Source organism: Manis javanica, chromosome 15 (assembly GCF_040802235.1).
Source record: "Manis javanica isolate MJ-LG chromosome 15, MJ_LKY, whole genome shotgun sequence".
Lineage (NCBI taxonomy): Eukaryota > Metazoa > Chordata > Mammalia > Pholidota > Manidae > Manis > Manis javanica.
Genome location: NC_133170.1, coordinates 14,206,159 through 14,220,226, shown reverse-complemented (window position 1 = coordinate 14,220,226; position 14,068 = coordinate 14,206,159). Strand labels below are relative to the sequence as shown.

Below are 14,068 nucleotides of genomic sequence, written 5' to 3'. Positions count from 1 at the left end.
ACTAAGGGAATGTATTCTCTACACCTTTGATTTCCCACAGTTTATATTATATAAATTAAGAAAAATAAACAGAAAAGAGGACTTAACACCCACAGGTCTTTTTTTCACAAAAAGACTTAAAAAAATGTGAGATATTTGTGTTTTCAAATGGGAGCATGGTTTTGAGATGATGGCAAAGCATTACCTCAGTGTTCTCAGACCAGGCTATCTCTTCATGAGGGGCCATTTCTTCAGCATCTTCTTATACTGTGTCAAGTAGTCACCTGGAGCAAGAAAATAATCAGGCTACTTGCACAGGAGTTTTCTGCACCACCTGTCCCTTGAATGAACTGTGCTGCATTTTGATATATTTTGGTGTAAGAGGATATCCTTGGATTGAAGGAGAAAAGTGATTTTTGCATCTTTAATGCAGAGACTAAATGATATTATATATAGGAAGAACTTAGTACCATAGTTAATGCTCAATGGTTATTATATATCACCATGACTATTACTGTTAAAATCCACAGGCCAACCAGTTAAGGCTATACAGTCCTATTAAGGATGCTCTTGGTATTTGAGGTATTCATGCACTTGGCAGGTAAATTCAGGCCCCCACTGTTAGGAAAAACCTTAGTATCCCACAGTGATTATGATTATATCAACTCAGATCAATATGGTCCTGTGCTTTAGGCCAAAAAGCATGAAAACTGGTTATACATTATTAATATACATTATTAATATATTAATATACATTGTTGCCTCAAATTCTTGCCATGTTTTAGAAATTTTTTTTTTCTGGTGAGTCTTTGTTATTTTGCTGATTACATTTATGATTTTACACAGTACAATTTGACTATGTCATGTAGGGGTGATTTAACTCCTAGAAATATTCATGTAAAATTCCTTGATAATGGAATAATTTCAAATTAATAGTAAGAATTTTAGATTTAAATTTACATAATTTGCCTTCCCTATGCCCGAACACTAGTAGGTTCTCCATAAATGCTATGCAAATTCTAACATCATTTTATGTATGTTAAGCAGATTATCACTAACTTTCCTATTTGCTTGAATGGACTATATATATATATTTTTTTAATACTGCTTTTGCTGTTTTTAGGTGCATTAAGCCACAACTTAAGTCTTTTGCCCTGGGTATCTACACCTTAGCAATAAGAGTTCTTGGTAAGTCTAATTTGTGTTTTAGTTATGGTAGCTACTGCAAGTGTATTTTGAATACTTTCCCAAATATTTTTACTGAATTGTCACACATAACTAAATGATGTATTGTTAGGTCCCTATTCTTCTTTATTTTCTTCCTTTCTACTTTCCTTCTGTCCTTTCCTTGACCTCTCCCTTCCTTTGGTCCAGAAATATCTGAAAGCCAGTGAATGCTATGCCATGGTATATATAATAGTGATCTTGTGTGTTAAATGACATTTTTGGTCTAATAATCTTGTCTCAGCATTGGTATATTGTCAAAAAATCCACTGCTGTTATGGGAAACCCCACTATGAATTAGAAAGAAAAGCTAAAGCCTAAAAATATAATTTTATCAGTTATTAAAGAGGAAGACATTCTTTTGAGCTATTCTCAATGCTAGAATATATCATTTGCTACAAAGATCAGATCAGTCAATCAAAGCAGTATGGATTTGAGGGGTGATGATTTTTTAAATGTAATTGGAATTTTTATTCTATCAAATTTTTAATATGCATTGTTTAAAATCCCTAGAAAATAAACTAAATGAGTTAGATAAGCCTTCTTTCCTTAAAAACTTATATTCTAAAAAAGAAAGTGGAACTATCGTGTTCTGTGATTTAATTTTTAAAAAAAAGAACTAGTAGGGAGAAAAACAAACTAAGAGCTTTAAAATCTGAAAATAAATTTGGTTTATATAAAATGGGTATACATGAAGACATAATTCTGATAAAATTGGAGGAGCAATAAAAATAGAAGTTTATGCCATCATATTGGTTCTAATTATACAGTATAAAGACAGAGATTATACAGAAAAGTGTCAGTTTATTGAGCCTGAAGTATATCCCTTGCTGGAATTGGTCTCTGTACCCACCTCCTTTTGAGCATATAGATGTAACCTACAGTGTGAAAAAGATTTCAAGTAAAAGAAGTGATTCATAATTTGATTTCATAAAAAGTAAAAATACACTTGAACATAGTTAAAATATCATAAGCAAAACCAAATGTAAATGGCAAACTGGAAATGATTTCTTTGTTGTAACAGATAAGTGGCTCTTATCTCTAGTACAAAGAGAGTGCCTAAGTTTTGAGATCAAAAAAACCAACACCCAAATAGAAAAATGGGTGAAAGATAAGACAACAATTTCATGGAAAAATAAATGTAAATGCCTCTTAATATATGAAAAGATGGTCAAACTCTTTCATAATAAAGTACAAATTAAATTCCACCAAGATACTGTTTCTTGCTTGTCAAATTGGCAAATTACCAAATGCTGTTAGCAATGTATGGGAAAATAGATAGGCTAACACATTGCTGTTGAAAAAGAATATCATTTCTGGAGAGGGTTATGTGTCAGTAACTAACAAAATTGCATATGCATTTGTCTTTTGACCTAGCAATCCAACTTTTAGGAATTAATACCAAAAATTTCATAAGAAAGGTATGGAAAAGGCTACTTTTATGGAGGTCTAATCATTGTGGCATTATGGATAATAGCAAAAGACTGCAAACAGTCTAATTATGCATCAGTATGATGCTGGCTGGATAAGTTATAGTAAACCCATATTATGGAATACTATGCAGCTGTAAGAATGACTAGGGAAAAATATACCTCTAACATTTCCAAGTGTATTAGTTAGCTCTGCCATAGCAGAATGCCACAGCCTGGGGAGCTTAAACACCAAAAATGGGGTGATATCTAAATATCCCTTCTCAGTTAAGGAAGGACGGCATCCTGGAGAAATGACCAGTTCAAGGTCTAAGACAGAAAATGCTTAAGATGATTTTGGGATTTTTTGTGCTGGAAAGTGCTAAAGCTATCAAAAGCTAATAGAGATATCTCAAAAAGACACAGGACAAGTTTGAGAAGTTTGGCACAAAGATTATTTGAAATTTTAATAACAGTAGCTACAGTATATACAAAAACATTAAGCCTATAAAAAGACATGAATTCATAATAATACTTAGTTCTGGAGAACTCTAAGACACCAACCCATTATTCTTAAAATAGGATGAAAGGAAAGAACTGAGAAATTGTCCTGCTTTTCCTCTATTAACTATATCTCAAAGTAGCCAAATAGTCATGCATGAAAATTCTCTCTAAAAGGAAAATCCTAAATTACTTTTATACAAGCCATACTATAATTTTTTTTAAGTCCCTGCTTTGCAACCTCATCAACACCTATAAGCTGTAGGTGAAAGTTGATAGAAAATATCTGAGCCTCAGACCCATTTCAGCATTAGAGTGGCAAGCAAAGAGCATATGCCTCCTGCTGGGACAAGCAAAGCCACTTGTGTCTTATTCCTGCCTAAAATAAATTGAATCTGAGTCTAACCAAGAGCTACCTACCAAGTTATTGGAAAAATGGAAGATAGGAGAAGAGTTCAATAATGTGAAGAGGCAGCCAGTCAAATCTGGACTGGGGTACATTCTACAGGACAAATGTCTTTCTTCAAGAATCATTACTATGAAAGAAAAATGGGGAGAGAGCTTATATACAGTCATCAACTGAAGGTGATGTGTTGACCTGGTTTGGATCCTAATTGGAACAAATGAACTCCAAAACAATGCCTTGCAGACACTCAGGAAATTTTGAATATGGAAGAGAATTTTTTTGTGTAATTAAGGAATTATTATGAAATGTATTATGTTGAATGATAGAGTGATTATGTCTAAAAATAAGTTCATCAGTTACAGCTCCATACTGAAATACTTCTAAGGGGCATCACATGATGTCTGCGATTGCTCTTAAAATATTCAAAATAAGTTTTGGGGAGCTGGAGGTAGATGACGCAGGAATGGTAGAATGTTATAATCGTTGAAGCCAGTGATACTACATGAGAGAACAGTATATCGTCCTCTCTACTTTCATGTAATTTACCATGGAAAATTAAAAACATACTGGAAATGACATATATTTGGATTTTTTGGCCTATCTTCATATTATAAAGAGCAATGAAAAGTTACTTATCACCTAAATGTTTTTAAATGGTAAATACTCTATTTGGACAAAATATATAGAACATTTATTTCAGCCACCACATAATCCAAATTGACTGTTAGATATTTAACTGCTCTTCTTGTCCATGGGATTTTATGCAAATAGAATCAGCTAGTTCTTTCTTTTGCCTTTTTATATTTCAGAAATGTCAAACATATACAAAGGTAAGAAGGCTGTTATAATGTATCCATTACCCAATTTCACCAGTTATCAACACAGCCCATCTTGTGACATCTGTTTCTCTATCCACTTCCCCCAAATGGCTTATTTTGAAGTATCTCAGACTTCCTTTCTTCAGTAAAATTTTTAGTGTGTATTTCTAATCTAAAAGGTAATGAATTTTTAATCTAATGATTATCACATCTTAAAAATAATTCGTTAATATTATCAAATGTCTAGTATTCAAATGTAATTATCTGATAAATGTTTCCTTACAAATGTTTATTTAAATCAAGAACTAAATAAGATCCACATATTGCATTCAAGTAATGCAGCTCTTGAATTTCTTTGATCTATAGGTTCTACTCCCCACTCCTCTTTCCTTTTTAACTATTAACTATGAAAACTTTAAAATCTTCAGAAAATTTTTTTTAATTGCAGTGAAAACCTGAATAAATTCTTAGATTCATGGCTGTGTCAAAAAGAAAAAAATCTCTCTCCTCTCTCTCAACAGACATATGTTTTGATGAACCATTTGAAAATAAACAGTAAATATCATTACACTTCATTCCTAAAAACTTTAGTTTGTAGTCTCCTGAGAAAGCAAGTACATTGTCCTATATAACTGCAATATCATCATACTCTAGAACTAATTTAACATTGATATAATAATATACATTTCATATTCAGATTTCTTTTATTATAGCAAAAATGTCTTTGATAGCATTTTTTTCTTTTGATCCAGGATCAATCAAGGGCCACATTGCATTTAATTATTATTATTATTTTTTAGTCTCCAACAATCTCTCATCTTTTTTTGTGGGCTTTTCAACATTTACATCTTTCAGGAGGCAAGGCCAGTTGTTTTGTAGAATATTCCACCATATGTTTATTTTCTATTATGTTCAGGAAAGATATTTTTAAATACTACACAGTACATATTGTGTGTTTCTCAGTACATAACCAGTTTACGCCATCATTGGAGACTTTAAATTTGATCTTTTGGTGAGGAGGTGTCCTCTAGTTTTCTGCATTGTAAAAGTCTTTTTACCCTTAGTAGGTAGTCTGTAATGTAAAACTTTGACATTATGTGAATATTGTTCCCCAAAAATCTTTCACCCAAAGTTTTAGCAAATCATTGATGGATTCTTAATTGAATTGATTATTATTACACAGGTATTTGCAAAATTTAGATAAACCTTTCAATAGGAAAGATTTAAAAATCTTTCCTATTATCAAAAAGCAGATAATCTGAGAAAGAGGTGTGAGAAATATTCTTAGACAGCATAAAACATTTAGTGAGAGTATTTTATTCTGTTTAAACATACAAAGCAACTTTATAACAGAAGGAAACATAAAAGAGATTAAAAATGCTGGAAAGTTCCAGGCAGTAGGTGCAAATAGGCAGGGGACTAGGCAGAGGAATATGGATTTGGAGACCGAACTCCATGTCAGTGTGGTGGGGGTTGTGGGGAGCAGGAAATAAAGGCAGCTACTCTTCAACTCTAGCCAGCTGTTAGCATGGGCTGCCAGATATTGCAGATTTTAAGAGAATCCACAAATCTGGATTTTTGGCATGAAATCTGGCTTTTAAATATTGGCTACAAATTAAAGAAAAAGTCACAGAACAGTGTCTGTGCAGACTAAATAACAGATACCAATAAACCACCAGTTTGAAACACACAAAATATACCACTGAGTTGTAAACAAACTGCAATCACCTGAAAATACTTTTGCTAAACTTCATACATGAGAGACATCTTTAATCCCTAAGGGGGATTTTCAACTAACAGTTATTAAGGCCCCACTGGATTCAGAGCATGAATGAAAATCATGTAGGTTATAGTCTGTCAACAAAGATGATTGAGCCAGTATAAGAGAAACAAAGGTTTTGAAAGAGAAGTACAGATGTTGAGATGTAGAACAAAAAGAACTGATGCAGTTCTGGAGGTCAGAGGAGCTTTTTCTGAAGGAGTAATATTTAAACTGAGACCCAAAAAGTGAATACATTTTAAAGGAGGAAAAAAGAAAGGGAAAGTGTTCCTAACCACAACCACCAAATTAATACAGGGCATGGAAGCAAGAGGGAAGAACTTTTAAACTCTGAAAAAAGACAGTAAAATTGGAGTCTGAAATATAAGGCAATGAATTTGCCTAATATGAGGCCAGACATGAAGACAAGTTCCAGTAGCCAATTAGCTACTCTAGTCTTGGAACAGATGTCTTAGGAAATTATCTGTTTAATTGAATGATCTAAAACAACTCTAGGTTAAATAGATTAGAGAGAATGAAGGAAGGAGGCTGGAAACATGAATTGGCTGCTTTAAATCAGGGGTAGTAGAAGCAGGAATGAGGAAGTGTTTAAGATATGCCTGGTAGGTCATATTTGGTATAATCCAGGTATGAATTTAATGTGGTGATGACCAGAGAACAAGCTGTCAAAGATGACCCTCAGGCTTGTAACTTGAGCAACTGTGTGGCTGCTGATAAAGAGGCTGAGTGGAGAGGAAGAACGTGGGTTCATGTCAAGTCTGACGCACCTGGCGACGTCCTTCTGATGAGAAACATCCTTGTAGGGGAAAGAAATGGCAGTTACTGCATGAGTCTGGATTTTCTGAGAAAAGATAGGGTTAAAGTGAGGGATTTGGGGGATTTCAGCATAATTTCCTTTAGATATTGACAAAAAGAAAATCCGAGAGTAAAACTTCAGAAAAGTTTTTTATTTGGGCCCAGGTGTATGACAGCTGCCTGGGAAACACAGCCCTTCCAAAGAAGAAAAATTACCTGAAAAGGGGAGCTTTCTTACAAGGTTATATACACTTTCTAACAAAGGATATAATTCATGATGTCAGTAGCTACATTCTACAGATTATAACATACAGGAATAGATGAAACAGGGAATTTTTTTGATCCTTACCTAGGCACAAGGTAATCTCATACAATGATTCAGATGTAAAGCATATGTACAATGTTTGCCCTACAGACCATAAATCAGGTCTTTATTTTAGATAACTCAAGTGTTAAGGCCAGGCACTCCTCAGAAGCTCACATTCTTAGCATTTCTTCTTGATGTAAGGTGGAAAAAAAATATCTTTTCCTTCTACCCCTCTAGATTCTGGGGCTTTGTAACAAAAGACAGATTAATGGAGAAAAACAAACAAGTTTATTAACATGTATGATTTACTAAAAGATAAACTGAGGCATATTAAAACTTCTAAGAATTTATTTCAACAAATTGCGCCACACCAAGTCAGAAGTAGTTAGGAACCCACGACTGACAGGAGTTGGTGGAAAGGTTTTGAGAAGATACAGAGAGCTAGAGATAAAATTAGAGTAGGGGCTGAAGCAAAATAAGGGTATTATTTGATTGGCTAAAGGTTAAGCAGTTGCCTTATTTGGGAAAGGTTAGTTGGCTCTTTGTGATTGAGACTTAGGTTTCAATTTCTTAACCTTGAGAAATTATAGGCTTAAATTTTGGTTCATGTACATAGTCTGCTGAGACATTAAAGCCACTCAGTCTAATGGGCTCCTTGTTTAATTAATTTAACAATCTTGAGGGGACAAAAAGACTCCAAATGCCACAGGGTCCTGTAGTAGGTTTGAAAATTAAGCTGAGAAAGAGATTAACAGGAGAAAAATACACAAATTTATTTAAGTAAGGGCAACACAGGAACTTTCTTAAGGAAATGAAAATCCAGAGAAACAGCTGGATCTGAATATTTAATGTTAGGTTTGATGAAGAGTGAACAGACCTGGAGGAATATGGTAAGTTAAGGCATATGAGATAAGTGTAATACACTGGGAGAAATTTAGCAAGGACTGGTCCCTTTGTCTTCAGAGAGAAGGATGTTCCATTTCTCCAGGTAGAGGGCGGACACCTCTCACATGAGGGTTTTATGATGTGCTTCAAGGGAGAAGGTCGGGCAGAGGATCAGAATGACCTTTCTGCTCCTGCCATTTACTCAAATCTCTTCAGCTTACAATATTCAGTATTCTAAGGTGCTATTTTGGGGTAGCCTGACCTGAACCCCATCAATCTCATCTATATACAGGAGAAGCTCAGGGATGAGTGACCCAAAAGGGTGATTAGAACTTGTTTATATACCTACTTGGGCTAAAAAAAGAAAATGGATTTGGGCTTCTGGGCAGGGAAGGACAGTTAGGGGAAGGTGACCGGAAAAAAATAGGTTTTATGCAGATTTCTTGTCCATTGATAAGCCTCTTGTGATTAAGAGCCATTTTTTTCCTGGTACAAAGAGGCAGACACCATTAACAAGTGGACCTTTCTTTTATAAGGGTAATTTTTCCTTATGAAAGGGAAAATGATGCTTTGTATCTTCCCGTGTCTTCTGTTGCTCAAAATAATCTTTATACCAGAGGTATATTTGGGGACGGTACATCCTGGTCTTCTACAAGTGCCCTGTTTTCTCTAAGGCAATAATTTTTGGTCTGAAACTAAGCAACTCCAGATAATCATTCATTATAAAATCACCAAAAGATGTGCATATATATTTTTTAGTAGCAATTATTTGTTCTTCTCACAGCAGGAATCCCAGCTCCTGTGTATTTTGGAGTTTTGATTGACACATCATGCCTCAAATGGGGATTTAAAAAATGTGGAAGTAGAGGATCCTGCAGATTATATGATTCAAATGCTTTCAGGTACTGTATCAAACTCTTTTCTGCATGTCACTGCTACATCCCAGTTCTGCACAGGGCAATCAGTACTGACAATTTCTTGTGTCGTTTCATTGCCTGTAAGGAAAAGGAAAGTCTAATCAAGAAGTATGTTCTGTTTTATAAAATAATTCTATTATTACTTGATTATTTGACTAGATCTTTCATTTTTTCCCCCATGCCTAATCTTGACTACCATTTAAATGAGTAGTCATTAAAAATATATATTACATAAGATTCCAGAATAGGCTAGAATTTGGAATGTTTATGCATACAAGTGGGTAATTCCCTGAAACTCAGAAGCATTTAAATTTAGGTCACATTTGGGGTTTAATTCTGTTCTTTTTCAAACTGAGCCAAACTGTCCCATTTACGTCAGATATAATCCCCCTGGGCAAGAGCTGGATTTGGCTCTAAATCTGTCTGGCTTTTATTGCCAAACTGATGTTCAATTATTCCAGTACTTGAAATGCATAAAAGTAAAAGGTTTTCTCTGTGTGTGTGAGTGTGCATGGGGCTGAGGGGCATGGCTTTCTCACTATGGTATCATTCAGTTCAGTTCATCAAACATTTACCTAGTCCACTTACTGCTGGAAGCTATGCTTCAGTGGCTTAAAAGCAACAAAGACTTTTTTTTTTTTTAGAGTCATAATCTGAGCATTTTTCTAGAGGAATAAACTGAACTGTGTAAATTGGTAGTTGGATGTAAATTGAGCCGACCATCTCAAATAAGTTTGTTTGACTAAATAGGCTTTGATGTTATGTGAGAAATTTGTTTTGGTCTTTGAAAGGGACTTGATGTATGAATAGAATTTGCACTTTACTCATATTTGCTAAGGCTGTATTTTGCTGTAAAGACTATAGAACTTAATCAGAGACTGAGAGTGTATATAGAAGGTGATCAGAATGAATCATTCAACTTGTACTATACCTTCCTTTTTTATGATAGAATGTAAAACTAAAGGCTTCTCATGGAAGAAAGTGATTTAAAACTCTGGTTTATCCTAAGTCATTCTGCTAAGCTCAGAGCTCTCATTTCTCCCTTAACTTTGCTCCTTGCAGTTTTTCTGTAGAAGTAAATTTGGGCAAATTTCAATCTTACGGTAACCACGTAATTTATCATTCAAACCTGGACACTTTTGACAGGGAAAGGGGGCAATATTAAAAATTACACTGGAACACATGCATGAGCTGTTCTGGGCAAACAAGCATATGATCACCTGGTCTAAGGGAAGAACTTGCAGAGAGGATGGAACTGATTATGTAACGGGTAGTAACTAAAAATGATCATACTACTGAGACTTCTTTGTGTTAGCATACTGCCTTCAATAGTCTAATGTTTGTAGAAAGCTCTTTGATAGCCACTGAATCCGCATTCTCAAAGAAAAACATCCTCATAATGGTTCTATTGATATTGATTGATGTTACATACTGCTATCTATTGAATGATATTATCATCTTCCTTTCACATTTTATTTAAAATTGGATACTTGCAATAATATGAGATCCTTTCTTTTTCTAGACACATATATCTGGGACTAACGATGATTCTGGGAACCATCTCCATCTTCCTAAGCACTGCATTACTTTTCAGTTTAAAGAAAAAATGTGTTTCAAAGCACAAAAGCTTCAGAACCAACAAAGAAAAAACAATGGTGTCTGTAAAAATTAGGAAGGAAAACGGTCCTGCAAGTGATTACTGGCTACAACCCAACTACTGGCCAGGCAAGGAAACACAGCTGTAGGCAAAGAATGACTTGAAGCCATGTTTCCTGCTCTCTGGAAATTTTGCAGACAAGTACATTTTAGTCGAAAGTGTTCAAATGTGTAAGTTCTTTCTCCTTTCAAAAAATGTCTACTTTGTTTTTGATCCTAAGTATTAGATAATGCACCTGGTAACTATAATTAAGCATACTATAGAGAATGTTGAGAATGAAATTAATCTTCAATCTTTTAGTACACATAGGAATTCTTGCTATTATTACTCATTCTGTTTAATTTTGCCTTGTGCCCATTGATATATTATTAGCTGTATTCCTGGTAGAATGATTATCCATGTAATAATCTAAGTCTACATGTAAAGTAATTTCTAAACTGAGATATTTATCTAGGGGAAGAGAATACTGCTAAAAAATTAAATCACACCTTGGCTATCTTCAAATATGACCTTAATGATGATGATAAGATGGTCAGAACATGTAGAGGAAGATTTCATTTTAAGCTCCTTCCTTTTGGAATATAATAATTGACATAGAGATGTAGAGTGGCACTGACCTTTGGGAATTACAATTTTTGGATTATTAACTTTTCTACCACTCATTACATGTGCTTTATGTGTGATATGTTAAGTGATCATGGCACTAAAATAATAAAATTAATATTAACATGCTTTACTGTCCTATGAATTCAATGCTTTCATTAAATATAATACCACTTGTATTTTAATGTAGGTAAGCTGCTCTAGATGCATGCACATAATGTGGTCCAAAAACATATGTGGAAGTTGAATTTCTGAAAGTCTACAGTAAACTTAGGTAATGTAACAGGAATGAAGAGTAATGGGTTGAATGATGGCTTGGTTCCTTTTGGAGCTCTACTTGGCAACCATCCCAAGCCCAAGAGCTCTGGGCAGAGGGCTGACACTGAGACGGCCTGCCAGAGCCCCCTTTTTCTCTGCAACTGAGTAAGTCAAGCCAGTCATTTCCTCTTCTGTGGCTTCCAGGTAGATACGTAGGTTCAGCAATCCGTCATCTTTAATCTTCAGCTCTACTGTGTACCGTATTTTTCTTCTTCCATCACAGCTAGACAAGAAGGGCCTGGCCCTCCAGGCAAAACAGACTTAAGGTAAAGACCACCCCAGTGAAATCTCGGAATTGTGCCACAATTATTAGCAGACTTCAGAACAAACAGTAACACCCCAACAGAGCACTCTCAACAAGAAGTCTGAGGAGTTTCTTAGAGCCTAAGTCAACCAGAAGGTCCAACTCAGAAATGCAGTAGCCCTACCCATACAGTAGAAGGATCAAATAGCACAAACAAAATGGTTTGCAGTCTTTTAATACTTCCCTTACATACCCGTCCTGCAAATATGAATGTGAAAACTGGAGATGAAAAGTTTGGGAATGGACAGCGGAGGCAATGTCCTTTTAGTGTATATTAATTTTTTCATTTGATTTGAACTGGTGGTGCAAGATATAAGATTGGTGATGCAATCTTCTCATATTTTGCTATTTTTGAAAATGAAACAAGATGTATGTTTCGTTTCCAGCAAGCCGACTTCAGACCTGATGCTGCCGTGCTAACTTAAGAGCAGGAATCTTTTTTGTCTCAGTATCAGTCTTACCCATAACAAGTATTTACTGAATGGGTGAGTGAGTACATTTTTAACGAGTTTTCTTTGTAGAGATGTAATTAATATTCAAGTTCCTTATCCTGTCTCCCACATCCTCTTTATTTTTCAAAGCTTTTTGTAACCATATGCTGACAAATAACTTCTTTACAAGTAAATTTCTAAAAAGAATCCTATCCAATATACTCATGAATAATTTGAAAAATAAAAATCGGCATAAAAGTTGATTAAATTATTTTTTAATGAAAACACTGTCAATGAAAAGGAAACATATTTTCAATATGTAACCATTAATTCAACAGTGGAATTATATATATTAAACTCAGTTGTGTGATGCAAGAGGGTGTCATTTAGTGGGGAATTGAACTAACTAAAAAGAATCCTGATATTTTAGATGACAAAATTCATCTGACAGATGTAAGCAGGCTTTTTATGCCTCAGAAAGCACATGAGTAATTTATTTCAACACCACTTCAGAGGTCAAAAAAATTCCTTCCCCCTAAGGCCAAACATTAGAGTCAAGGCCTTGACTCATACCTGGGGTCCCGTAACTGGTCTACATTGAGTGGACCACTTTATTCTCTTATTCTACAGCCATGGCTCCTGGAGGTGACCAGCACCTCAAGTGAATATCTGATTTACTGTAACCTTCAGACCAGTAAAGCTCCAGCAATGTCATTTTATAAATGGAATAATAACTGAAATTGATTAAATGACTTACCCAAGGCGGAAGCAGGGAAACAAATGCTGGGTTCGTCCATTACATCATGATGCCTATGAGGCCTTTAAAGCACATAATAAAAACAAATAATCTGAAACTTCTAAAAACAACTGGAAAAACTGTTTGTGACCATTAGCATTTAAGAAATCTTCATGTAAATGCTACACATTTATATATTCATATTTACTGGGAGATCGAAAGAATGAATTAACTAATATTTGAGAATAATGGTTTTTATAACGACTACTAAATTTAACAATATTAAGCACTCTCTATATGTGTGCTAAGTACTCTAGACAAATTCTCTCAATTTCAAATATCAAAATAACATTATGTGTTAGGTATAATTACTGATACTTTCAGAGGAAACCACCGACGTTTAGAGAGATTTAGTGACTTGTCCATGGCCAACATTTAAACTAAGTTGAGCCAAGATTTAAATTGAGGTTTATTAGGTTCAAACAGGCACTTTATGCCTATATTAACCTGTATCCTAAATTGCTCTCTTCGACTATGCTCAAGGTAAATTTTGTACTTCTACATTAGAAAAGTTTTGGCAGACTAAAACATGCACGTGTTTTTTTTTAAAAAGTCAAATGACACAAAATGATTTTAAAGTAGAATCAGCAGTCTAACAGCCCACCTTCACTTCTGCTCCTCAAAGGCATTTACTTCTTAGTAGTTCTGTTTGTTGGTTTTCTCATGATCACGTCCATAGCTTTAAATGATATGCACATACCGCTTTCATGACTTACCAACTTTGGGCAGTGTCTATGGACTCTCTACTCTGATAGGTGAGGAGTACTGCAGTCATACTCATTCCCAGTTATTCTTCCCCTGCAGTCAGTTGGTGCAGAACAAGTTCACTATTCTGAGTTCCTTAAATGTCACATTAATACCTCCATTTCTTGTTCAGTAAACATACAGAGTGTCAGGTTTCCCCACTGCAAAATGAAGATCTTAGAGCTCCCTTCTCC

At 34.8% G+C, this 14,068-nt stretch overlaps 1 protein-coding gene across 5 annotated transcripts in view; it reads left to right on the top strand.

The window, feature by feature from the left end:
- SLCO1C1 (solute carrier organic anion transporter family member 1C1) overlaps window positions 1-11,404 on the top strand; it is a 53,128-nt gene extending 41,724 nt beyond the window's left edge. Inside the window, exons 13-15 of one of the 5 annotated variants that reach the window (XM_073223233.1) lie at window positions 1,103-1,167; window positions 8,892-9,006; window positions 10,544-11,404. In XM_073223233.1, the coding sequence (XP_073079334.1) occupies window positions 1,103-1,167; window positions 8,892-9,006; window positions 10,544-10,766 (403 nt within the window). In that variant the 3' untranslated portion in view covers window positions 10,767-11,404. Of the gene's footprint in view, window positions 1-1,102; window positions 1,168-8,888; window positions 9,007-10,543 lie in introns of those variants that run through there. The other 4 variants (XM_073223232.1, XR_012125711.1, XM_073223234.1 and 1 more) reach the window with 4 other exon arrangements.
- Window positions 11,405-14,068: the final 2,664 nt, after the last annotated feature.